We start from the raw sequence: 24,184 nt of genomic DNA on the forward strand, positions 1-24,184 counted from the left end.
TTTTTTTTATAAAATAAAGAACTTTTAAACATTTATTTTGTTTCTTGTTTTTCTGAAAAAAGAGTTTTCTGGTCTCTAAGTACAGCTTTTTCAGTTGAAGAAAGCTATACCAAATATGTGCTTAGGCTATATTTGGAATTTGGAAACTACTGCAACAAAAGGTAAAAAATGGGAAGATTTTAGTTTTCTTTGTTTGGCTATAGAAAAACAAGCGAGGAAAAAAAGAAAAAAAAAGAAAAGGAAAACTCAACGGAATAAGGAAAATAAATAATAAAGGATGGCGATTTTACTTTACTATTATTTTCAATCCGAAAAACTAAAATTCTATAAAAATTTATTTTTTAAAATTTCTTATTCCAAGCACCTTTTTTATTTATTATTTTTTCCTTCTACCCATTCTCGCTTTTCATGATGAATGATCCTATAAATTGAAAACCTTTTTTTTTTTTTATTTGTTAGCCAAACATATAAAAATATTTTATTTTTATTCCTTTCAATTTTTTTCCTTAGTCTTTCACACATGCAAATAAAATCTTATTTATTTAAAAGTTTACTTATTCATATTTATTTTATATAAATATGTTTATTATCAATATGTATTGATAAATATCATCGCTAAATGATTTTGGAACATCTAATATTATTGTTTCCCTAATTTATACTATAATTACAAATCATTCATGAATATTTTTCTAATTGTATTTGCATTAATAATTATTGGAAATGTGTAAACGGTTTTTGTGTAAAATATATTATCAATTACTATTGGAATTTATAACTTATTAAAGATATATATTTTTTTAGTTAGTTCAAATTTTATGATAAATATAATGTGTCAATTATAGTTTGAAGGAATTATTAAATGTTATATCATCCAAATTTTTTTTATAAATACCTAGGATAACATTTAAAAAAATGTTGATAAAAGTAAATATGTGAATTATGGCTGATAAATGGAAGATAAGAGTTTGTTTGGGAATCAATTAGTAGAAATCACTTCTCTCATATGATTTATAAAAAATAACATAATTGATGTTTCTTTCATAATCATCAAGTAAGTCGTTTTCTAACCCATAATTTCTTATAGGTTTTACTTAAATTGTGTGAAATTGGTTTATAAAATAAAGCTCATTTTGATAACTTTTTCTTTTTACCATTATCAATAGATATAATAGTAATTTTATAATTCATTCATGTTTAATTTTTCAAATCAAAAAGAAAAGTAGAAGACTATAAACATAAAACATTACTAAACTATAAAGAAAATCACAAAAAAAAAAGGCTTATACATATATATAGAGATATATTTTTCAAACATGAAAAAAGTGTTTTCAATATTTTAAATTTACTTCCAAGTCAACTAGATTTAATCTACTCAGCAAATGTTGTTCGACCACAGACTATTATTGTATCAGAGAAAAAAGAAAAAAAACTTTGATAAAACAAAAAAATTACAATTGTTACTTAAAACAGTGATAAGAAATCATAAATTTTTTTTTTATTTAAACAAGAAAAATGTTAAAAAATGTAATTTAAAAAAAGAGTATTAAAAAAAAGAATGTTAGATTTGCAAATCAAAGATGCATTTTTACAAAAAACAAAAAAAGGAAAAGAAGAAGAAGCAAAAACTGACTATTTTGAAATTTACCAATTTAGAGATTTATATGGGTCCATAAGGGAAGCCAAAAAAGCATACCACAAAACGAAAAATATTATTTTTAAGTCATTATTTACGAATTTATTTATTAAATTCTGAAAGTCGAAGAGCAAGAATTATAAAATCATAAAGAATGAATTTTTTTTTGTTTTTTTGTTTTAATTTATAAGATTACCAATTGTAATTTTCCCCCAAAAAAAATAAAAAATCAACTACTGGAAATTTTAAAGCCCATAATAGAAAAAATGAAATTTTAAAGCCCATTATGATACAAAGAGTCGTATTCAAGGCCCATTATAACAAATAATAATTCATTTATTTTTAATTCGCACCTCAAATTTCAATTAAATTTTTTTTAAAATTTTTTTATTATTATTTTTTTTTCCATTTTCCAATTTGATATTTTTTCCCCCAAAACAAACATTTTTAGGAAATCCTGCCATTTTTTTCAGAGACTGACACACAGAAGCTAAGTCCCAAGATTACCCTTCAACCATATCCGACGGCTATTCCATACCCGTACCCGTACCCGTTTCACAGTCGGGTACAGTTGGCGTGAATGGCGAGTCCATCCATGTAAACATAAACAGGTAAAAATACGAGTACAACTTCTGAATTCTGATCAAACTCTCTCTTTTTCTGTTTTTCCTTTTTTTTTTTTTTGTTTTGCTGATTTTCATTTTGTGTGCCCTAATTCTTGTTTGGATTTCAAGTTTTTCTGTTTAGTCATTGAATTCTTTTAATTTATAATTCTGAGAATTACTTTGAGGTAAAGGAGGGAAAAAGGATCAATGGATTTGCCTTTGCGCGGTGAAGGACCTGCAATACTACAGTTGCAGCGATGGGGTCCTTCTCATCCCCAACTCAACCTTTCCGAGTTTCGTGAAGCTTTCATTTCCCCTACAAGGGAGCTTCTTTTGCTGCTTTCAACTCGCCGTGAAGCATTGTTGCTTCCTCTTATCACAGCTGGTGAGTTTTTTTTTTTTTTTTTAATTTTCCTTTCTTGCTTCTTTCTCTGTTGTATTCTATATTTATTTATTTATTCTTGAATATGTGTATATATGTATATGTATATGTATATGAATTATCTAGAGCGAGTTAAAATGGAGGGGAGAGTGATGGAAAGTGTTCATTTGTTTAGGTTCAGGAGCTTCCAGCTCACAAGCTTTGGTTTTGCCAAATGGGTTAGAAGATTCAAGAATGGATGATCTACCATGCTCTTCTGGGTCTTCTGGGTCGGTAGTGGATGATTTTGATAACAGTTTCTTTTTTAAAAATGAAACATCCGGATGTAAAAGTTATCCCTATGTTGGTGATGTAGAATCTCTAGCTTGGGGTGTTTGTGGTGATACTTACAATCTGCATCAGGATGCTTTGTTTAGAGAATTTTTGTTTGTATCTGGCAACCATGGTGTAACGGTACATGCATTTTGTAAACCCAATATAAACAATGCAAGAAGTGGAATTGAATCGGAGAAGAATGAGTTTGGGCAAGGAAGGTGGGTGGAGTGGGGGCCTTGTGCTACATTAGTTCGAGATGAGGAGTCATGTAGTGAAACACGTAGAAACGTAGAGGATGTAAAAGTGGTTAACGGAAATAGTGAGATCCGAAACAATGTTGTGAATGCGAGTGGGAAGGATGATTTATCAAGAGGTATTGATTCCAAGAGATGGATGCAAACTTTCTTCACAGAAGTTGAAGATATCGAAACTGGTGGTAAAGTATGGACCAGATTTCCTCAGAAGTCATCATATCCTTGCTCTGCAAAGGTTGTTTCCTTTAGCATTTTTAATAGTAATTCACCTTTTAGAGACTTCCTATCTCAGTGCAACTCTTTGTCAAATAAGGAGCCTTTTCAGGAAGCTATACATGATTCAGACGATGATCCATCTACCAATTCAGAGTTACCTTCTTCTGGTTCGAATTTTTGCCCTAAGATTTTGTCTACTGTTTTTGGTGTTGCGATGAACAGTTTATACAAATGCTCCAGAGTTTTTTCCAGCAATTCGCATTACTGTATTGGATTTGTTTTGACGTTGGTGGATCCAGTATCTAGCAGTAACAGTGATGGAAGTGAAAGGAGCATGTACAAAAATGTAGTCCTTGTTGCTAGGTTAGACAATTGGGGAATTCAGTGGGTTTGCTCAATTAAGCTTGAGGAAAATCTAAATGTTGGCCCACTGGTTGAGTGGACGGACTTTTGTTTTTCTGAAAATCTTCTTGTTTGTCTTAATGCCTCAGGCTTAATTGTTTTTTATTCTGCAACGTCAGGTGAGTTTGTTGGACAGTTAGATGTTCTACAGAATTTTGGCCTCAAGCGTCAGTCTTATTTTCTGGAGAAAAGCAAATTGTCTGTATTTGCTGACAGAAAAAGTATACAAGTTGATGAGGTCCAGGATAGTTCAACTTCTCAATTTGGCAATTGTTGTGGTAGAAGAATTTTTAGTAGATTGATGAGTGCTTTGCATACTTCCCTCTTAGCTGTGGTTGATGAATATGGTGCAATATATGTGATATGTGCTGGTGACTATTTGGTGGAAGAATGTCATACCAATGAGCTGCTTCCGCATTATAAGCGACTTGGACTTGGGATGCTGGTTGGTTGGGAGGTTGGTGGTTCTGACATTGGTTGCCAAAGAATGTATCCTGGTTTTGATGGTTATTTCAATTATGATGGTTATTTCAATTATAGCACGTCATCCATGAGTAAAGGGCATTTTCCTTACTTGAATGATAGTGGAAGTAATCCACTTCAGAAATTTCAAGAGGGAAACATTCGTGGAAAAGGGAAGCAATACTCATTTTTAAGTGGTTTTTCTGCTAGTTCAGAGATAAATCAGATGTTTCACAGTGCTGATGTAAAGTCTCACCTTTTGCGCAAAATATTTCTTCCCATGTATAAATTCAGTGGGGATGATTCTATTTGCTTTTCTCCATTTGGAATTACTCGGCTCCGTAGGAAGCACAACATGAAGGATCAGAAGGGTTCTCAAATTGTCCATTTTAATCTTCGTGCAGAGTTAGCAGTCTGTGATGATAGCTGCTTGAATAGTGGGTGTGAGATGTTTTACCTCCAGGGGAGGGATGTTTTCATTGGAGATGCAATTGGTTGCACTTTCCAGGGTTGTTTTTATTTGGTGACAGAAGGTGGTCTTTCGGTGGTTCTTCCCTCTGTTTCAGTATCTTCAAATTTCTTTCCTGTTGAGTCAATTGGATATCGGCATTCAAGTAACCATTCAGGCACTGGATATCAACTAAAAGACAACTTGGAATTGAAAGATTTCAAACAACCATGGTTGCCATGGAATATTGAGGTTTTGGACAGAGTTCTTCTGTATGGAAGTACTGAAGAAGCAGACCACCTGTGTCGGGAAAATGGTAAGTAATAACTGGAGGTGTATGGTTTCTAGCATGCTATTAGATACTATTTTCTTCATGGTACTTTTATTTTTGGTAATATTTTCTTCATGGTACTTATTTGAAGAGATAGTTTCCTTAATCTTAAGAGTCTTTTGGTTGTTTTGTTGGATCATTATTTAATTTTTTCACTTAAAGAGCTTCTGTGTTGGAAATGCATCTTAAATAATCAGGACAACAGGAATGGACTTTTTTTTGAGACATTATGCTTTGATTTTTGGTCCTGTTAGATTACTAGTATATTTAGAAGTTCCAGTTGTGGTTAATAAAGGGGATGCCTCATCTATGATGCTAGAAACAGAAGAAGATGGTAATTCTCTTTGATGCTAAAGTTTGGAATAACAGGTACTAAGTGGTAATGATTCACGGACATGTACTTGAGAAATACATCTAAACATATTGGTGGCTATTTTGGTTGTTTGATGCCTTTAGTTCCAGTGGCAAATGTTTCTTATTCTGTTGAGCAGGCTGGATCATGACATTTTATTTGATAACGTGATATAATATGAACATGTCGATTCTCTAAATTTTAAAAATATTGTCTTTACTTTGTTTTTCAATTTTGGGTGTGTTTACTGAAGAATAAAAGAATATCACAGTGCGTTAGTGTTTATTTTTATATATAATTTAAGGGAACTTTCTATTTTGTTTGGTATGTATTTGATGTCTTTTTTGTGCTTGGTATATTAGATTGGAAAACTAGTGTACATTTCTTGATATAATAAGTGATAATTTTCCCTCTTGAATAAAATTTGTTGCTTCGTGAAAGAATAGAGGTCATGGACACTTTTCAATTGATTGTTGTGATTTTGAGATTTAAATGCTGTAGGAATTCATTGGAGGAGTTGCATTATAAGGTACTTCTAAAGACGTTTCTTGATATGTCAATCACTGCCTTACAGGGTGGAACTTGAAAATCTCTCGGATCCGTAGGTTGCAGTTGGCTTTGCACTATCTGAAATTTGATGAAATAGAGCTGTAAGAGCTATATACTTTTCTATTATATTACTGCTACCTCATTAAAACAATGATACCTAATTTTGTTCTTGCTTATTTCAACATTGGAGTGTATCTTTATATGTGATGCATTCACAAATGCTGAAGAAAACTTGGCAAGGCACTTATATCTCAAGCTAGGGACATAAGAACACATGCACAATGTAATTAGTTTATTTTCAAATGAGATTTTTGGAATAACTATTTTATATAATTTTTATTGTATTCTTCTTATACCGTTGTTAAAAGAAAATTGTGATATTGTGAACAATGTGAGATTTGTTAATCTAATTCTGAAGTTACTTCAATTAAGAAAACAGGTGTTTTCTCTCTCTTTCTCTCTCTCTCTCTCTCTTGATTCTTCAGTTATCATCTCTGAGTGTATAATCCATTATGATATTCGAGGATAGCATTGATTATTAACTGAGTAATTTGCTCCTAGCTTAGTGGCTTCCATTAAATGTTTTATTTCTAGAGGGTATAATTTTCAAATTTATGCTACTGGGAAAGAGGTTCAACAATGCATCGTTAAGCATGTTTTTGCTGTCCTTTTTGTGCTGGGTATAATGATGGATGGTTAGTCCACTTTTTCTGCCTTGTAACTTCTTTTTTATATTTTTATTTTTAAATAAATTCCTTTCTTAAAAAAGTGAAAGAAATAGAAAGCTTATTGTCGCTCAAACTTCTAGTGTGCAGGGAAAAATCTAGATGGACCTTTTCTTTTTTTGCAAATAAATATATGAAAAGACTTATGGGCCACAATAAGCATTATGAAGTAGCACAAAATTGATTTATAAATTAAATGAACTTGTGAAAAAATTTGGGAGAACCTAGTGAATGTCTAGTCACCATAGAGCCACCTCAAAAAACTAATAATCTGTAATATCTGACATAGAGAGCTCCTACCTTATGATAGTATAACAGTTACGTTTCTTATAAAAAGAAGTCTAACGTCTTTTGACCAAATAAAATAAATACTGCATCTCTCCATGCAGTTCTAATACTCCTAAGGACTTTAAAGACTGCCCTTATAATTTGAATTGAGTCCGAAAAGTGTTATGTAGTTTTCTTTTCGTTTAGTTGGTAACTTAATCTTAAGATTTAGTGGATTTATTTTTCTTTTTTGATGGTATATGGTTACATTTCTTATAGAAAGAAGTCTTAACATTTCTCTTTGACCAAATAAAATAAAACAGCATCTGTCCAAGCAGTTCTAATATTCCTAAGGTGTTTAAAGACAGCCCTTCTTTATCATTTGGATTGAGCTGGAAAGATCTTGTGTGGTTTTCTTTTTGTTTAGTGGTAACTTAATCTTAAGGTTTAGTGGATTCATCATCTTCTTGAAACCTTGCACTATCTTTACAATAAACGATATTTATGTTTCTCTTTAAAAAAATACATATACACATATAAGCTATATAGTTGAGGTTTTAGTTCCTAAGAAATTGTGTTTATGAGAAATACCAACTGTTGATTGCACTTTCCTTTTGATGGACGAACAGATCTTTGGAAATGCTTGTAGGTGTCAATTTGGCAGAAGAAGGTATCTTGAGAATGCTCTTTGCTGCTGTTTATCTTATGCTATTTAAAGTTGGCAGTGAGAACGATGTTTCTGCTGCTTCAAGGTAAAACCTTACAAATTTTAATTCATTCCCATGTTTTATTGCTAATGATGATTTTATATACCATTTTCTTGCATTTTTTTACACTAACATCTTAAAAGACATTGATTAAGTGTACAATTAGAAGACTTTGGACCAACTATAAATTATTCATTCCAATTTTAGGTTCCACTTCACTAAGTTTGCGCAGGTTTTATTGATTTGTGTTTGCTTCCCTCTCTCTCTTTCTCTCTCTCTCTCTCTCTCTCTCTCTTCTCCATGTTTCTTTTTGGCTACCCCAATGCGCCTTTGCTTATATCTAGTAATATGAATTTTGTTAGTCATGGTATATATGGATTTTTGTGTTCCTAGGGAGATCACATTTTTCCTACATTTGGTGAGTTATCTAATTTTTATGATGTAGTTATCATTCAACTGAACATTTTATTTTTATGGTAACAACTTGAGTGACTGCATCTATTATTATTATTATTATTATTATTATAGTTTTAATTTTGTAGAAGAAGTGAAGAACTATATTGACATCTCATAGTTGGTATGTAGAAAAATGAAAAATGAAATTAATATAAAGAATTTTCTTGGCATACAAGGATGTGATTGAAATCTGTTTTCTTGGTATCTGAGGATGATAATTTGCTAATGATGTTTATGATGGGTGAAATTTGAAGTTTGATTGTCCAGGAGGTCTTTAGAACTTTAATATTGATTTGCTTATAATTTTTATGATTTACCCTGCTGATGCTTTTATTTATGTTTCAAAATTTTTAAGAAACACCATAAACACTCATAACTATATAACATTCGCACATAAACAAATATATATAACTTTGGTATTAGTTAAAAAGTGTACCTTAAGATATGCAATATTTTAGATATACGATACACTTTTTTCACAAAATGGTTCACACAGTGCTATACATATTGATGACATGAATTTATAATTTTTGGCATCGATTATGGTTACCATGGATTTGTTAGCCACCTTGGAGTCAAGTTTTTCTTGTTACATATATGAAACAACATATGTTTAATGTTGTTGTTTTTCGATAAAAAAGGATGGTTGGAATATTACATTAAATCTGTCATTTGTATAAATATGTTCATAACTTTGTGTTTGAAACTTCCTTTACCTAATTTTGTATCTAGGCTTCTTGTGTTGGCTGCTCGCTTTGCGACCAAAATGATTCGTAAATATGGGTTGCTGCAGTATAATGGTTATCCACAAGGAGGGAGGCAACTACTTTCTCTTCCATCAGTTTTACCAGATAAAGTACAAACTGAAGTGCAAAATTCACAAAGGCTTCAAGAGATGGCTCATTTTTTGGAAATTATTCGGAATCTGCAATCTCGACTAAGTTCTAAGTTTAAGAGGCCAGGCCAAGGATCGGTATGATTGTAGTGTGATTCTTCCATGCTTTCTGCGCTCATTGTTACATTTTTGTTACATATGTTAAGGTAAGTAATACCTTCAATTATTACAGGTGGATGGTGGAGAGGCATCAAGGTTGGTGGATGCAGATTTATCACAGGATGAACCTGAACTTTCAATTGTTTCAGTGGACACCTCATCTTTGGAGACACCAGACCAGCATGAGATTTCTTTTCCTGCATCTGCTGGCAGTGCTAATTATGCTGAGAATCTTGTTTTAACCCCTGTGGAACCCAAATCCCACTTTGACCCAGAGGATTTGAGTGAAGTATCTGCTTTTGTGCCTCGTGGGGGACTCTTGGAAAATCCCAAAGAGATGTTTGTACGCTGGAAGATAGATAATTTGGACCTTAAAACAGTGGTCAATGATGCTTTGCTGTCTGGACGTCTCCCTTTAGCAGTCCTTCAACTGCATCTTCATCGTTCAAGGGGATTGGTTTCTGATAAAGAGCCTCATGATACTTTCATGGAAGTTCGTGACATTGGAAGAGCTATTGCATATGACCTATTTTTGAAGGTAACTTGCTAGTAGTTACTTGTTATCTTCACAAAGACTGTTATTTATCTTTCAGCAGTAATTTTAGATGAACTACAGGGTGAAACTGGGCTTGCTGTGGCAACATTGCAAAGGCTTGGTGAGGATGTTGAAACCAGCCTCAAACAGTTATTGTTTGGCACAGTAAGGAGATCTCTTCGAGCGCAACTCACCGAGGAGATGAAAAGATATGGTTACCTGGTACCGTATGAGTTGAAGATATTAGATACGATATCACTCATTGAGGTTTGTAAACTCTATAAAGCTATATGTCATTTGTTTTCTTACAATTAAATGTAGTGTCATTCAAGTAGAGTAATGTTACTTTCACAAGAGCTGAGAATTGGCTTTTATGTTTCTTTAATTTTGTTCAAAGAGGCTCTATCCGAGCAGTAGTTTCTGGAAAACATTTATCGGACGGCAGAAAGAATACATGAGGGTTCCAGCTAGTTCAAATCCACCAAGAAGAAATTATTTGCGACTACTGCATTCACATGTTATCAACAATTTTACCATTGAGTGCAATGAAGTTGATGGAGTTGTTTTAGGTTCATGGGCAAATGTAGATGAAAATCCTTTGGTTCCTTTGGCTGATGAAGGTAATCCTCAGTCTGGATACTGGGCTGCAGCTGCTATCTGGTCTAGTGACTGGGATCAGAGAACCATTGATCGTGTAAGTCACTTTTCATACTTTCTTTAACTTGTATTGCCAGTCTGCAATATTCTAGGTTTGTCTCTATAACATTTGTGCTATTTTGTGCTGAATCTAATATTTGAGGAAAATGATGTTACAATTGCATGCTGGGGCATGTTTCATGTTTATAGCTCATAGACATTGTTCTTATTTTCTGCTAAGTTGTCTTCTCTTAATTTTAACTAACTATGTCAAATTTCTGGATAACCAATTCATCTATGCAGAAACATGGTGCTAATGATATTTCTTGTTTGCTGGATAGACATTAAGCTTGATATCATATTAAGTGTGTTGTTCTTTTTTTTCTGTAGACATTGGTATTATGCTAAGTTAAATTACACAGTAGTTACGAGTGGTCCATGTAATTTTTCTGATGTTGAACAGATTAATTACAAGGCAGCATAAGGCCAATTCTCTCAATTAAGTTTTCTAAAGTTTACTGTTAACTGTTTCAGTTTATTTATTTATTTTTTTGTTTTCTGAGGATTTCTTATCTCTCCTTTGCCTTTTGTGTTGAAATCCTATCAATGGAACGTTGTTTGTTATCAAAAAGTTTTTTGGTTTTAAGTTTAATCAGTATTGAGATATAGCCTGACTATCAATAACTTTTCCATTCTGAACCCATTCATTAAATCACTGTTGGCTCGTGAATCTTTTCATGCACAGATAGTTTTGGATCAATCTTCCTTCATGGGTGTTCATGTGTTATGGGAATCTCAACTTGAATATTACATATGCCGTAATGACTGGGCAGAAGTCTCTAAACTCCTGGACCTGATTCCTGATGCTATTTTAGTTGATGGAAGCCTCCAAGTCAGTTTGGATGGTCTACACCCTGCTTCAGTTGGATGTGAAAGGGAATCTTCTAGTTATAGCAATTACTTATGCTCTCTTGAAGAATTGGATGTCGTCTGTATGGAAGTTCGAGATGTCAAAGTTTTGAGGTTTGCAGCAATCATTATGAGCTCCACGTGGTTAAAGGTACTAGTGGAGGAGAAGCTTGCTAGGAGGCTTATTTTTTTGAAGGAGTATTGGGAAGGCACAGCAGAGATAGTACCACTTCTGGCCCGTTCAGGCCTAATTACTGGCAAATATAAGATTCCTTCGGACGTTGATCTAGTTGAGAGTATTTCAGATCTAAAATCCTTAGATGGTGGTGTGACATTTAACTCGGATTCGATACAGTCTCTGCGCAAATTACTTTTGCACCATTGTGTGAATTGTAACTTGCCATACCTTTTGGACCTTTACCTTGAGCACCACGAGTTGGTAGTACATAATGATTCACTATATTCATTGCAGGATGCTGCAGTAAGTTCTTAATTATCTTGCAAATGTTACTTAAATGTTTATTTTATACTGTTTATTTGCAAGCATAGTTCTCCATCAATCTAGTTTGTTGACTGCTATATTTGTTGGTGCTTCTAGTTTGACTTGATTGTTTTTCATTGCTGGTTTTCTTTTGAAACTGGTTACTTAGCAGCTGCACCGTACTGTGAAAAGCAGTTAAAAACCAACTTTCCTCCCTCTCTTTTCTGCTGAAACATTACAGGAGACTTCTATTTCAGTGTTATGTTACACTCGAATCTGAAGCATACCGTACCATGTATGTATGTTAAAGAGTTATTATGTTGCCTAGGAAAGCTTGGGTTTGCAGCCTTGCCTGGGTCAGTTCTTCTCATAGGACATAGGAGACTTATACTGTCTACTAAATCACCTTAGCTTGATCCGTTTAACTTGTCTTGATGGAGCAGGGCATTTGCTTCCATTCAGTCTCTCGTTTTGTAAAGTGATGCTGCTTATGATTGTATCTTGGTTGATTTTTTTAATTGCTTTACATTATGATGTTGTTTCATGTGCAAATGGAATTAAAAGTTGCTGCCGTCCAAGCCTATGTAGTTATGTTGCAGGGAAGTTGCACCTTTCTCCCACCCCCAACCCACCTTTTCCCCCCTCTTTTAAGTGGCTAATTTAGTTTATGCCAAAGACAAGAATGTTTTGAAAAGAAATTTAAAAAGGTAATTAAATTAAACCGTGTCCTCTAGTATTCATTAAAAGCTTCTCAGTCCTTCAGAGGCTCTACTCTTTCTCCTTGAACATAAACTCCAGAATCACTTCTTCCTCCCAAATTGTTAGTTGTATTTGTTAACTATAGTTTTGAAAAAGTGTATATTCTTTTCGACTTGGATATTTTTGTACCTTATGTTTCTCTGGAATTCAGTTATGTTTACAGTTTCCCTGACATTGCTGTTGAAAATAATTTACACGCCATTCAAATATGAGCAATTGATATTGGATGATTAGCTTGCCATTTATTTGTCATTGTGTGGAGAATAATATCATCCAAACCTAAACCCTTTCTTTCCCCTTTAACTATTTTATATGTCCTTGTCAAAAGAGGAAAGCATATCTGGCATTTCTCAACATCCTAATATGGAATATAAAATCCTACATGCTTGAGTTTTGATGTCCATCAAATACTTGTCTGGGTTGTGATGCAAGAGTATATTTCTATACGAAGTGTATAAATTTGTTCTTCTTCCTCTCGTATGATGCTTTGGCTGTCAGGCTGGCACTGTTACCAATTTTCAAAGTATCATGTTGTGTGCATCAATTTGTAATTACAATGTCTTATGTACTTACAAAGGTCAATTGCTTTATGCAATCTGCACAGGGAGATTGTGAATGGGCAAAATGGTTGCTCTTATCTAGGGTTAAGGGTTCTGAGTATGATGCATCATTTTCAAATGCTCGCTCAATAACATCACAAAACTTAGTTCCAACTGCGAATCTCAATGTTCATGAGATGGATGAAATAATTCGTACTGTGGATGACATTGCGGAAGGAGGTGGAGAACTGGCAGCTTTGGCAACCCTAATGTATGCCCCTGCTCCTATTCAAAATTGTCTGAGTAGTGGTAGTGTAAAGAGGCATAGTAGCTCCTCAGCCCAGTGCACACTGGAGAACCTTAAGCCTACCTTGCAGCGATTCCCTACATTATGGCGCACATTGGTATCTGCATGTTTTGGACAAGATACAACATATAGTTATTATGGCCCTAAAAAAAAGAATGGTTAGCTTTCAGCCTTAACCCTTTTAATATGTATTTTAGCTCTATAGCATCTGTAGTCATAATAATCTTCTTAATATTTGCAATGCAATTCAGCTTTATTGGAATATTTAAATTGGCGTGACCATGTCTTCTTCTCCACTGGACGTGATACTTCACTTCTGCAAATGCTGCCTTGCTGGTTTCCTAAGTCTGTACGGAGATTGATTCAACTTTATGTCCAGGTATCTTTTGTTCTTTGATGTCACTGAATTCAACAAGTAATATGCTAGGTGTAATTAGTTTTGTTTGCATATATATATTTTGTAAATATCTCTTGTTTGTCAAATATATCTATATAAAACCATTTATCTTATGCTATGTCAAAAAAAAAAAAAAAGAAAAAGAAAAAAAAAAAACCATTTATCTTATGAAATTACGTATTAACCGATTCTTCTCTTGATGCCTAACAATGAAGTTTGCATACTTTAACGTGGATAATTATCCATGTCTTGTACTTTTCATAATACTATTAGGGTCCTCTTGGATGGCAATCAATACCTGGGATGCCAATTGGAGAAACTTTGCTGCACAGAGAGATTGATTTTTCTATAAATGTTGATGAACATGCTGAAATTGGTGCTATGTCTTGGGAAGCAACCATCCAAAAGCACATTGAAGAGGAACTCTATGATCCTGCACTTGAGGTGATGATTCTTTCTTGATATGTGGTAACATTGATGCTATTTACCAATTCCTGTTTCCAACAGCACTACTGCTAATATGTTGCAGTTATCCCACTACACCATATTTAATATCATATGTCATGTATAGTAATATATATTTTTCTAAATATAAATAAAAATAAATCTAATACGGCCATGCTTGAAATTAAAGACATCTACGGTTATTATTATTATTATTATTGTTATTATTTCCACTGCTTTTTGTACTAATTCTAGCTCTCAATTACTGTGCTCAAGACTTGAGAACTAATTGTTTTTACACATCCTTATATCTTGTTTATGGCAAGTAACTATGTCAGGTCTTAATGACCTAAAGTTATTATATGTGATAACCTGCTTAATGTGGGCCTAAGAATCTGAAGTGAGTGGAGTTATGATGTTCGCATTTCTTTCATCACTTCCAATTTTATAGATGTCCTAAAGGGACATAACCTCTTGTCTAGTTACCACATTTGTAGAATTATTAATTTTTGGAAGTGGATCATTACGTATACTAAACCAGTACAACAGATGTTATATGTCACTATCCAGCTCACGTGTACGCCCATACAAATAACGGGAAAGAGAGAGGCCTTTACATGTACGGGACAATTAATTAACAGAAATGAAGATCACGAGAGTAGTTATAGATAATATCACTTAGATACCTTATTAAGTTATTATGAATCCAATAAGTTGTTAGGAAATGAATCCAATTATGCATATCAAGTCCACACACAAAAGTTTTATGGTCATTCCTTTACTTCATTCATGTATTTAGCAGCATTATTAATATAGAAAACTCAAATAGCCTCTAATCTGATCATGAAGACTTATATTTGATTTTAATGTTCTGACCCTAGCAGTTTTTGTTGATTTCAGGAAACTGGGCTTGGGCTTGAGCATCAGTTGCATCGTGGACGAGCTCTATGTGCTTTTAAGCGTCTTCTTACTGTTAGAGTTCAGAAATTGAAATCAGAAGGGAAGTCTCGTGCAGCAGAACATGGACAAAAGAATGTGCAATCAGATGTGCTAACACTTCTTGCACCTATAACAGAAAGTGAAGAGTCTCTTCTTTCATCTGTAAGGACTGATCGTGTTTTCACTTTGAGCTATATTTGCCATGGTTTAGGTTTTTCATTATTTATTTATTTTTATATAATTTTTAATTACAGAAATATGACTAAATCTATGTCATTATTTCTATTATACATTTAAATTATATAAAAGCTCTTATATATGTGCGTATGTGTGATGTCAATGCTTGTTCTTCCATTATTGTTTGATTTTTCTAGAAATTATCTTGTGGCTCTTGGATTTTAGGTTGTCCCACTTGCTATTATGCATTTTGAGGATTCAGTATTGGTTGCGTCATGCGCTTTTCTCCTAGAGCTTTGTGGTTTATCTGCAAGCATGCTCCGTGTGGACATCGCTGCCTTGAGACGGATATCTGCTTATTACAAAACCACTGAAAACAATGAGAGTACAAGACAACTTTCACCAAAGAGTTCTGCCTTTCATGCAGTTTCACGTGAAGGTGATATAACAGAATCTCTAGCACAAGCTCTGGCAGATGAATATCTACACCAGGATGTTGCAAGCATTGCTAAACAAAAGGAGATCCTGAGTTTGCGTAATGGTAGAAAGTCTTCTCGAGCTCTCATGCTTGTATTACAGAATTTAGAAAAGGTGAGCCTCCCAACCATGGTGGATGGAAAGACATGTGGGGCTTGGCTTTTGAGTGGAAATGGAGATGGAATTGAGTTAAGATCTCAACAAAAAGCTGCAAGCCAGCACTGGAATCTAGTTACAGTTTTTTGTCAGATGCATCAACTTCCTTTGAGCACAAAATACCTTGCTGTATTGGCAAGAGACAATGATTGGGTATGTCTTCATCATGCATGTGTGTCTGGGTGGGGGTGTATGTTGTGTGTGCTTGTCTATTTATATTCGGTAATATTTCTGAGTTGGGACTAGTTGACAATGAACCTACGTCAATTTAAATTAACTCATGATTTTATTGTCTCTCCTTTAAGGTTGGATATTTGTCCGAAGCTCAGGTTGGAGGATATCCTTTTGACACAGTAATCCAAGTTGTAAGTCGTGTTTCAACATTGTCCCTTATTTCACATTTTTGTTTGGAGTAACATGGAATCATACAGTGAGATTGCAGTGTATTTTATTCCTTTGTGGTTCAATTTTTCAGGCATCAAAGGAATTTAGCGATCCACATCTTAGAATTCATATATTAACAGTTTTGAAAGGCATGCAGTCGAGGAAAAAAGCTAGCTCTTCTCCATATCCAGATACTACAGAGAAAAGTACTGAAATTTCCTTTTTAGATGAAGACATTTGTATCCCAGTTGAACTCTTTACAATTTTAGCAGAGTGTGAGAAGCAGAAAAGTCCTGGAGCAGCCCTTTTGATGAAAGCCAAGGACTTGTCCTGGTCAATTTTGGCAATGATTGCATCATGCTTTCCAGATGTGTCTCCACTGTCCTGCTTGACAGTGTGGCTGGAAATAACTGCAGCAAGGTTACCCCTGATATTATATTTATGAATGATGTTTCTTAAATTGAATATTTAGATGATATTTCATGTCCAATATCTTAAATTTCTATTTATGTTCATATTTGTTTTTGCTTTTTTTTTTTTTTTTTGGTTCCCCTAGTTGCATACTTTTCTGCATCATTATTGTACTCACTGTCTACTGCTTCTCTATAGCACATTTGTCTTTTCTTTGTGAATGCATTTTTTTTTTTTAACATGACAGGTTTTTATTGAGATTATCTTGTCTACAGGGAAACTTCATCTATTAAGGTGAATGATATTGCTAGCCAGATTGCAGATAATGTTGGAGCAGCTGTTGAAGCTAGCAATTCTCTGCCAGCAGGTAGTAGAGCCCTAACATTTCATTACAACCGAAGGAATCCAAAACGTCGGCGTCTTTTGGAGCCCGGGGGGCGGGATGTATCTCCTGCCACGGTTTCTGATAAGTCAACTGGTCATGTGGTTGAAAATGTAATTGCTCAGGAAATCGTGGTTGAGGATGAAAGAAGAGTAGACATTGGTGAACATAATAAACTTCATAGTGACTCGGATGACGGGCCTGTCTCACTGTCCAAGATGGTTGCTGTGCTTTGTGAACAACGTTTGTTCCTGCCTTTGCTGAGGGCATTTGAGATGTTCCTTCCTTCTTGCTCTCTTTTATCTTTCATACGTGCTCTTCAGGTTTGTGACCAACTTAAGATTTTATCCTACCTTCATCTTTATGAGTTTTTAGATAGTGTAGAATTCCTTTCTTTATTTGGGTCTTGACTGTGTCTCTGAAATGTGAATCCTTTGTTTTTTTCTCGAGACATCCGTCAGATGAGGCATGCATCTTGATACCTATGGGGCAAGGGTACAGTTTGTATTTCTCTTGATGCTATTTGGTCTGGACAATTCAGATATGTGTGTGTTGAATGGGGTGGCTAGTACAACTGTATGAGCATGAGTGTGCATACTATTGCAATAATCATATTTTCTTCTTTTTTTTTCTTTTTTTTTTTTTTAAACAAAGTTTTTGTCTTTTGGTTTAGTCACTTAGCGCCTCGGAAGATTATTTCATATGTTTTCTTTTGCTTTATGAATATCTAAGGTTTTAGAGTTTTAATTAATTTTACTTTTTCTTATGGTTTATTTTCTGTTAATAGTTCTTGGTTTAGTTCGCGTATAGATTTGGGGTTGTTAATTCAGTTAGTTTTTAACTGTAACCCAAAGGGGTAGGGACCTGATTATTGAATATTTGCTGTTTCTCTGGCCTCTGTCCTTTTCCTCCTTTCTCATGCTATTTTTCCCTGGCATATATCGGTTATACTTGATAAGAATACATGAATAACCTTATTTTGTAATTAACGGTTACTATGGATCAAACATGGATTTAATTTGGCCAAGCAGTATACTTTTGGCATCATTTGATACTTTTTTGACCTTCAAGAGCTTGGATTAAATTCTGTCTAAGGTCTAATATTTTCTTATTATACATATATCCTTCAGGCATTTTCACAAATGCGTCTCTCTGAAGCATCAGCACACTTGGGCTCCTTTTCTGCCCGAATCAAAGAAGAACCAATCCATTTACAAGCTAATATAGGAAGAGAAGGTCAGATTGGGACAACATGGATAAGTGACACAGCTATTAAAGCTGCCGATGCTATGCTTTCGACTTGCCCATCTCCTTATGAAAAGAGATGTTTGCTACAACTTCTCGCGGCAACTGACTTTGGGGATGGAGGATCAGCGGCCACATATTACAGACGACTTTATTGGAAAATTAATTTAGCTGAGCCTTCATTGCGTAAAGATGATGTTTTACACCTTGGAAATGAGACCCTGGATGATGCCTCACTTCTAACAGCATTGGAGAAGAATAGTCATTGGGAGCAAGCACGAAACTGGGCTAAGCAGTTGGAAGCCAGTGGTGGACCTTGGAAATCTGCAGTGCATCGTGTTACTGAAACTCAGGTATTATATAGATTGTGCTTCAATCTTAGATTATTAGGCTTGTGGAACTGTTTAAGTCAAGGGTCTCCTATCAAGATGTTTTTGAGAAGGTCATAATTTGGTTTAATAGTATTTTGTTCAATTAATTATTGATTTGATTAGGATTTCTCAGACTTCTGAAATACGTTTTGTGATAGATAATTTCCTATAGTCCTCGTTTTGCATTTTCTAGGCAACATTTACCTACCTGCTTGCACATTAGGGTTTCTCGTTTTCTGACCTTCTGCTTCTGTGTATAGTGTTACTTTTGATGTGCTTGGGGTTTGTCTGATTTTGTTTCTATTCTCTAGAATATGGTGGGTTCCTGGATTTCCAATGTAGCTGGAGATTGTAGTGTTAGTTTTATATAAAAATAAAGATGTAGGACACTGCTGCTACTTTAAATCTAGACTGGAAGACACAATAATGTAGATGTCAACTGATGTATTATCTATGTTTGAGAGTTTGCTTCAGTGCAAAATAATCTTAAGGCTTAATACAACAATCTCCGCAAGACAATCTTAGGCTCAAAGCAATTATTGTTGTAATAGACAAATAAGGTTCATTTAAAAAGTGGAAAAAGTGCGACAATCCATGCACATATTTCATCTACAAAATTGAAGTAAAAATTCTAATAAGGCTGTGGATCCCGAAATTACTAGAATGAAGTGGGACGATCTTATCGTCCTGAGTCATTTGCAATCTCATTGAATGCTAAGAATGGATATCATAAATACAACCATAAACATTCAAAGAGTGTAGAAGAAATGTTTCCCTTCGTCAAAAGGATGACAATACCTATTAAGCACCTTAGTTCCATATACATCCGGTAACTGACCTCTTGCACCTTTTAAACCTAGCCCTTGGTGACTCTTAAAATGCTTGTAAATTTTAAAGTTTATGGGAGGCAGATTCATATGCTCTTATAGTTGGAAATGTTTGGATGTTCCACATCAAATTGATGTGGTCTTTTATCATATCTTTTCCACTTTTATAGGTTGAATCTATGGTAGCTGAATGGAAGGAGTTCCTATGGGATGTTCCAGAGGAGAGAGTGGCTTTATGGGGCCATTGCCAGACACTGTTCATCAGATATTCTTTCCCGGCTTTACAGGTGTGCCACTGTATTGGCTATTGTCTTCGATAAAAAATGTGACTGACCAAAATTTTACTGTACTATTGTTTTGCTGAGATAAATTTCTATCATGCTCCAGGCTGGTCTATTTTTCCTCAAACACGCAGAAGCTGTAGAAAAAGATCTTCCAGCTAGGGAGCTTCATGAGTTGTTACTGCTTTCTTTACAATGGTTAAGTGGGATGATAACCCTGTCCAACCCGTAAGTGATCTACTCCATCACTCTTGTTCTTGGGCCTCATAGTTCAAAAAATAATCTTTTTTGACCTGTTTGCTTTATTTACCAGAGTTTATCCGTTGCATCTTCTGCGAGAAATTGAGACTAAAGTATGGCTCTTGGCAGTAGAGTCAGAGGCACAGGTGAAGAGTGAAGGAGAATTCAGTTTAACCAATTCCATCCGTGATTCAATTACTAAAAATAGCTCCAATATCATTGACCGAACTGCGAGTATAATCACAAAGATGGACAATCATATTAATGCAATCAGGAATAGAACGGTCGAGAAACATGATGCAAGAGAAATTAACCCAGTGCATTACAAGAACCAATTTGATGCTAGCTATTCAACAACAGCAAGTGGGAATACAAAGGCTAAAAGAAGGGCAAAGGGCTATGTGTCACTAAGACGTCCACTACTGGACCCGGCAGATAAAACTGTTGATTCTGACGAGGTTTCTAGTTCTCACAACAGTAAAAATGATGTGCAGTTGCAGGATGAGAACATAAGAATGGAAACGTCTTTTTCTAGGTGGGAAGAAAGGGTTGGACCTGCAGAGCTGGAAAGGGCTGTGCTTTCTTTATTGGAATTTGGCCAAATAACAGCGGCCAAGCAACTCCAACATAAACTATCCCCTCATCTAATACCTTCAGAATTCGTACTTGTAGATGCTGCTTTAAAGCTTGCAGCAATCTCAGCTCCAAGTGGGCTAGTATCCATATCAATACTTGATGAGGATGTGCGATCAGTTATGCAGTCACATGGTATACTTACTAACCAGCATCAGATGGAACCAATGCAGGTTATCAAGCAATCTCTCTCTCTCTCTCTCTCTCTCATCTTCATTTTTTGTGAGTACTTATTAGGTTCTGAAATAGAAACATAAACACTTATCATTCTACTTCTCCTCCTTTTTATTTTTATTTTTTGATTTTCTGTGTTATTTGATGGATGTGCTTGAGATCTTAACATTGAAGCATCTTTTGATATGAAAATATAGGTATTGGAGAGCTTAGCAACCATATTTACTGAAGGTTGTGGCCGTGGGCTATGTAAGAGAATAATAGCAGTTGTAAAAGCTGCAAACGTGCTGGGACTTTCGTTTTCAGAGGCCTTTGATAAGCAACCAATTGAATTACTACAGCTGCTGTCCCTTAAAGCACAAGAATCATTTGAAGAGGCATATCTCCTTGTGCAGACTCATTCCATGCCGGCAGCTAATATTGCTCAAATTCTTGCTGAATCATTTCTAAAGGTTTTTATTTTGTTTCTTTTTTGAATAAGCTTTTGGCTTGTGTCCAGAGAGAGCCAAATATTGGTTTGGGGTCACATTTATTGGATCAAAACCTAAATCCCACATCCCAAATCATATGTTATATCTAAACCTAAATTTATGGGATGATTTAGATCGGCAACTTGCAGTGGAAAAATGGATTAGTATATGTATCATTAAGAGAACAAATTTGCTGCTTGTATTTAAATATACTGATTTTGGGTTTACTGTTGTTGCTCTAGGGCTTATTGGCTGCTCATCGTGGGGGATACATGGATTCTCAAAAGGAGGAAGGACCTGCTCCCTTATTGTGGAGGTTTTCAGATTTCTTGAAGTGGGCGGAGCTTTGCCCTTCTGAACCAGAAATTGGCCATGCATTGATGCGTATGGTGATCACTGGACAAGAAATACCACATGCCTGTGAGGTATTAATATGATAGTGATAGGTTTTATGATTGTATTTGGTGAACCAAGTATTTAGGATTATCCAAGACAAATACCATGCACATTGGAACACCTTTTTTGACCATTTCCACTAGAAACAGGAGTTGATTCAGGCATATCTTAGGTAGAAATTCCGAGCCCCTCATTCAACTAGGCTTTGACCTGGATTGGCCTTATTGGATTCATCCCATTTGTCTTCTAGCTCATTTGCTGAACTTTTACTTCTAATTAAAGGTGATGAGCTAGCAAGACCAAAATGATATAAACATATATTCACCAACCTTAATTTGCTGGGAATTAGATACTGAAATAGAGTTATATGTGTTATTATTTTAATGCATTTTATGGCCAAATTGTTTGTTATGCATTCTTCCGTACCTCGATTTCAACTACTTTGATTTATTCTTTGCAAGTCATGTCCTGTTACTGGATTCTTAATGCCAATTAATCAAAAGTATTTGATCTAATACAATGGAAGAAAATAAAAAAGTTATAAGAAGCTGAATTATGATCAACTATTGATTTTTCTTTTAAGAGCTAAAACTTTTTTCCTCTTGGATTTTGGTGCTTCCAGGTAGAGCTTCTTATTTTGTCCCACCACTTCTACAAATCATCTGCTTGCCTAGATGGAGTTGATGTTCTTGTAGCCCTTGCTGCAACTAGGGTGGAAGCTTATGTTTCTGAAGGAGATTTTCCATGTTTGGCTCGCCTCATAACTGGAGTAGGAAATTTCCATGCCCTAAATTTCATTCTCGGAATTCTTATAGAAAATGGTCAATTGGATCTTCTTCTTCAAAAATACTCGGCAGCTGCAGATACAAATGCTGGTACTGCTGAGGCTGTCAGGGGCTTTCGGATGGCTGTTCTCACATCACTCAAGCATTTCAATTCCAATGATCTTGATGCATTTGCAATGGTTTGTATTTCTCTTACAATATATATGCTGTTATAAACAATTCTGTAATAAATGTATGTGGAGAACATGCTTTGTTTAAGCTTATTCAGTTTAAAGATATTGAAGCATAATAGCTTCCCAAGTCTTTTAAAGGCTTACCTATCTTGTCCTGGTTCTCTAATAAATTGATTGTGGAATTTCTTGGAAGTTTTTTCATAACATGCAGTTTTGTAAACAGAAATTTGCTTTAATATGCAGTTTTCTCATTTTATACATTTTTTTTTTTTCTCCACAGGTCTACAACCACTTTGACATGAAACATGAAACCGCTTCTCTTTTAGAGTCCCGAGCTCGACAGTCTTTGGACCAGTGGTTCAGTCGCAATGATAAGGACCAGAATGAAGACCTCTTAGACTCTATGCGCTATTTCATCGAAGCTGCTGAAGTTCACTCTTCCATTGATGCTGGCAATAAGACACGGAGTGCCTGTGCTCAAGCTTCGCTTTTGTCACTTCAAATTAGAATGCCTGATTTCCAGTGGCTTTACCAATCTGAAACCAATGCCAGGAGAGCGCTAGTTGAGCAGTCCCGTTTCCAAGAGGCCCTAATAGTTGCTGAAGCCTATGGCCTTAACCAGCCTAGTGAGTGGGCTTTGGTACTCTGGAATCAGATGCTCAAACCAGAACTACTTGAAGAGTTTGTGGCTGAATTTGTAGCTGTGCTACCTCTACAGTCTTCAATGCTTGCTGATCTAGCAAGATTTTATAGGGCTGAGGTGGCAGCTAGAGGGGACCAGTCTCAATTCTCAGTTTGGCTTACTGGGGGAGGGTTACCTGCAGAATGGGCTAAATACTTGGGAAGATCATTTAGATGCTTGTTGAGGAGGACTAGGGATTTAAGGTTGCGAATGCAGCTTGCAGTGTTGGCAACTGGGTTTACCGATGTGATTGATGCATGTTCAAAGGCCTTAGATAAGGTACCTGAAAATGCAGGACCTCTTGTGCTGAGGAGAGGACATGGTGGGGCATACCTCCCGCTAATGTGAATATTCCTTGCACCGACATTTAACTGAGTCTCTGATGATCATGATGATGACAACAATGGTGATGATATACTATGGTGCTTGTAGCTTTTTCTTTTACAAAGAAGTTGCACCAAGATTTGTTACTTCCCTAAAGGGAAGAAATTTTGGGTGACAAGGAGGAAAAGTAAGAAATAAGAAAAAGAAATAGGAATAGCAGCAGGATATGTGAATTTTGGGACCATTATAAATTAGTTGATTTGAAAGATTTTATTCTTTTGCAGCAGCTTCATCGGACAAGCCAGGAGCAGAAAGTTAAAAAAGTTTGAATAGGATATGCGAATTAGGTCAAGTAGAAGTTTTTGAGGTGGTGATTTGCTCCCATTTTTTTTTTTTTTTTTTAAATTTTCTTTTCCCCTATTCTTTTATTGATGTGTTAAATTTTGAATCAAAATATCGAAAGGGTGTGTTAAATTTTGTAGAAATGTACAATATGTCCATATTTTTCCTCAATACAAAGTTCTTGTGCAGGGATTTCATTTCTGGTTC

General features: G+C 35.0%; 1 protein-coding gene across 2 annotated transcripts; it reads left to right on the forward strand.

Annotated features, from left to right (window-relative positions):
• The first annotated feature begins 2,047 nt into the window (after nt 1–2,047).
• Nucleotides 2,048–24,178, forward strand: LOC107415640 (uncharacterized). 2 transcript variants are annotated; one of them, XM_048472925.2, is made up of 26 exons: nt 2,048–2,247; nt 2,427–2,626; nt 2,799–5,036; nt 5,978–6,053; nt 7,574–7,696; nt 8,840–9,080; nt 9,175–9,639; nt 9,718–9,903; nt 10,034–10,330; nt 11,018–11,662; nt 13,026–13,425; nt 13,519–13,646; nt 13,938–14,108; nt 15,009–15,209; nt 15,450–16,010; nt 16,163–16,222; nt 16,333–16,661; nt 16,928–17,357; nt 18,165–18,632; nt 19,648–19,764; nt 19,865–19,986; nt 20,072–20,804; nt 21,003–21,257; nt 21,518–21,700; nt 22,294–22,635; nt 22,910–24,178. In XM_048472925.2, the coding sequence occupies exons 2-26, from the start codon at nt 2,449–2,451 to the stop codon at nt 23,657–23,659; spliced, it is 9,699 nt and encodes a 3,232-aa protein (XP_048328882.2). In that variant the 5' UTR covers nt 2,048–2,247; nt 2,427–2,448; the 3' UTR covers nt 23,660–24,178. The 2 variants fall into 2 exon arrangements, with proteins under 2 accessions (XP_048328882.2, XP_048328881.2); XM_048472924.2 differs by having other exon boundaries at nt 2,433–2,626.
• Nucleotides 24,179–24,184: the final 6 nt, after the last annotated feature.

This window comes from Ziziphus jujuba, chromosome 2 (assembly GCF_031755915.1).
Source record: "Ziziphus jujuba cultivar Dongzao chromosome 2, ASM3175591v1".
Lineage (NCBI taxonomy): Eukaryota > Viridiplantae > Streptophyta > Magnoliopsida > Rosales > Rhamnaceae > Ziziphus > Ziziphus jujuba.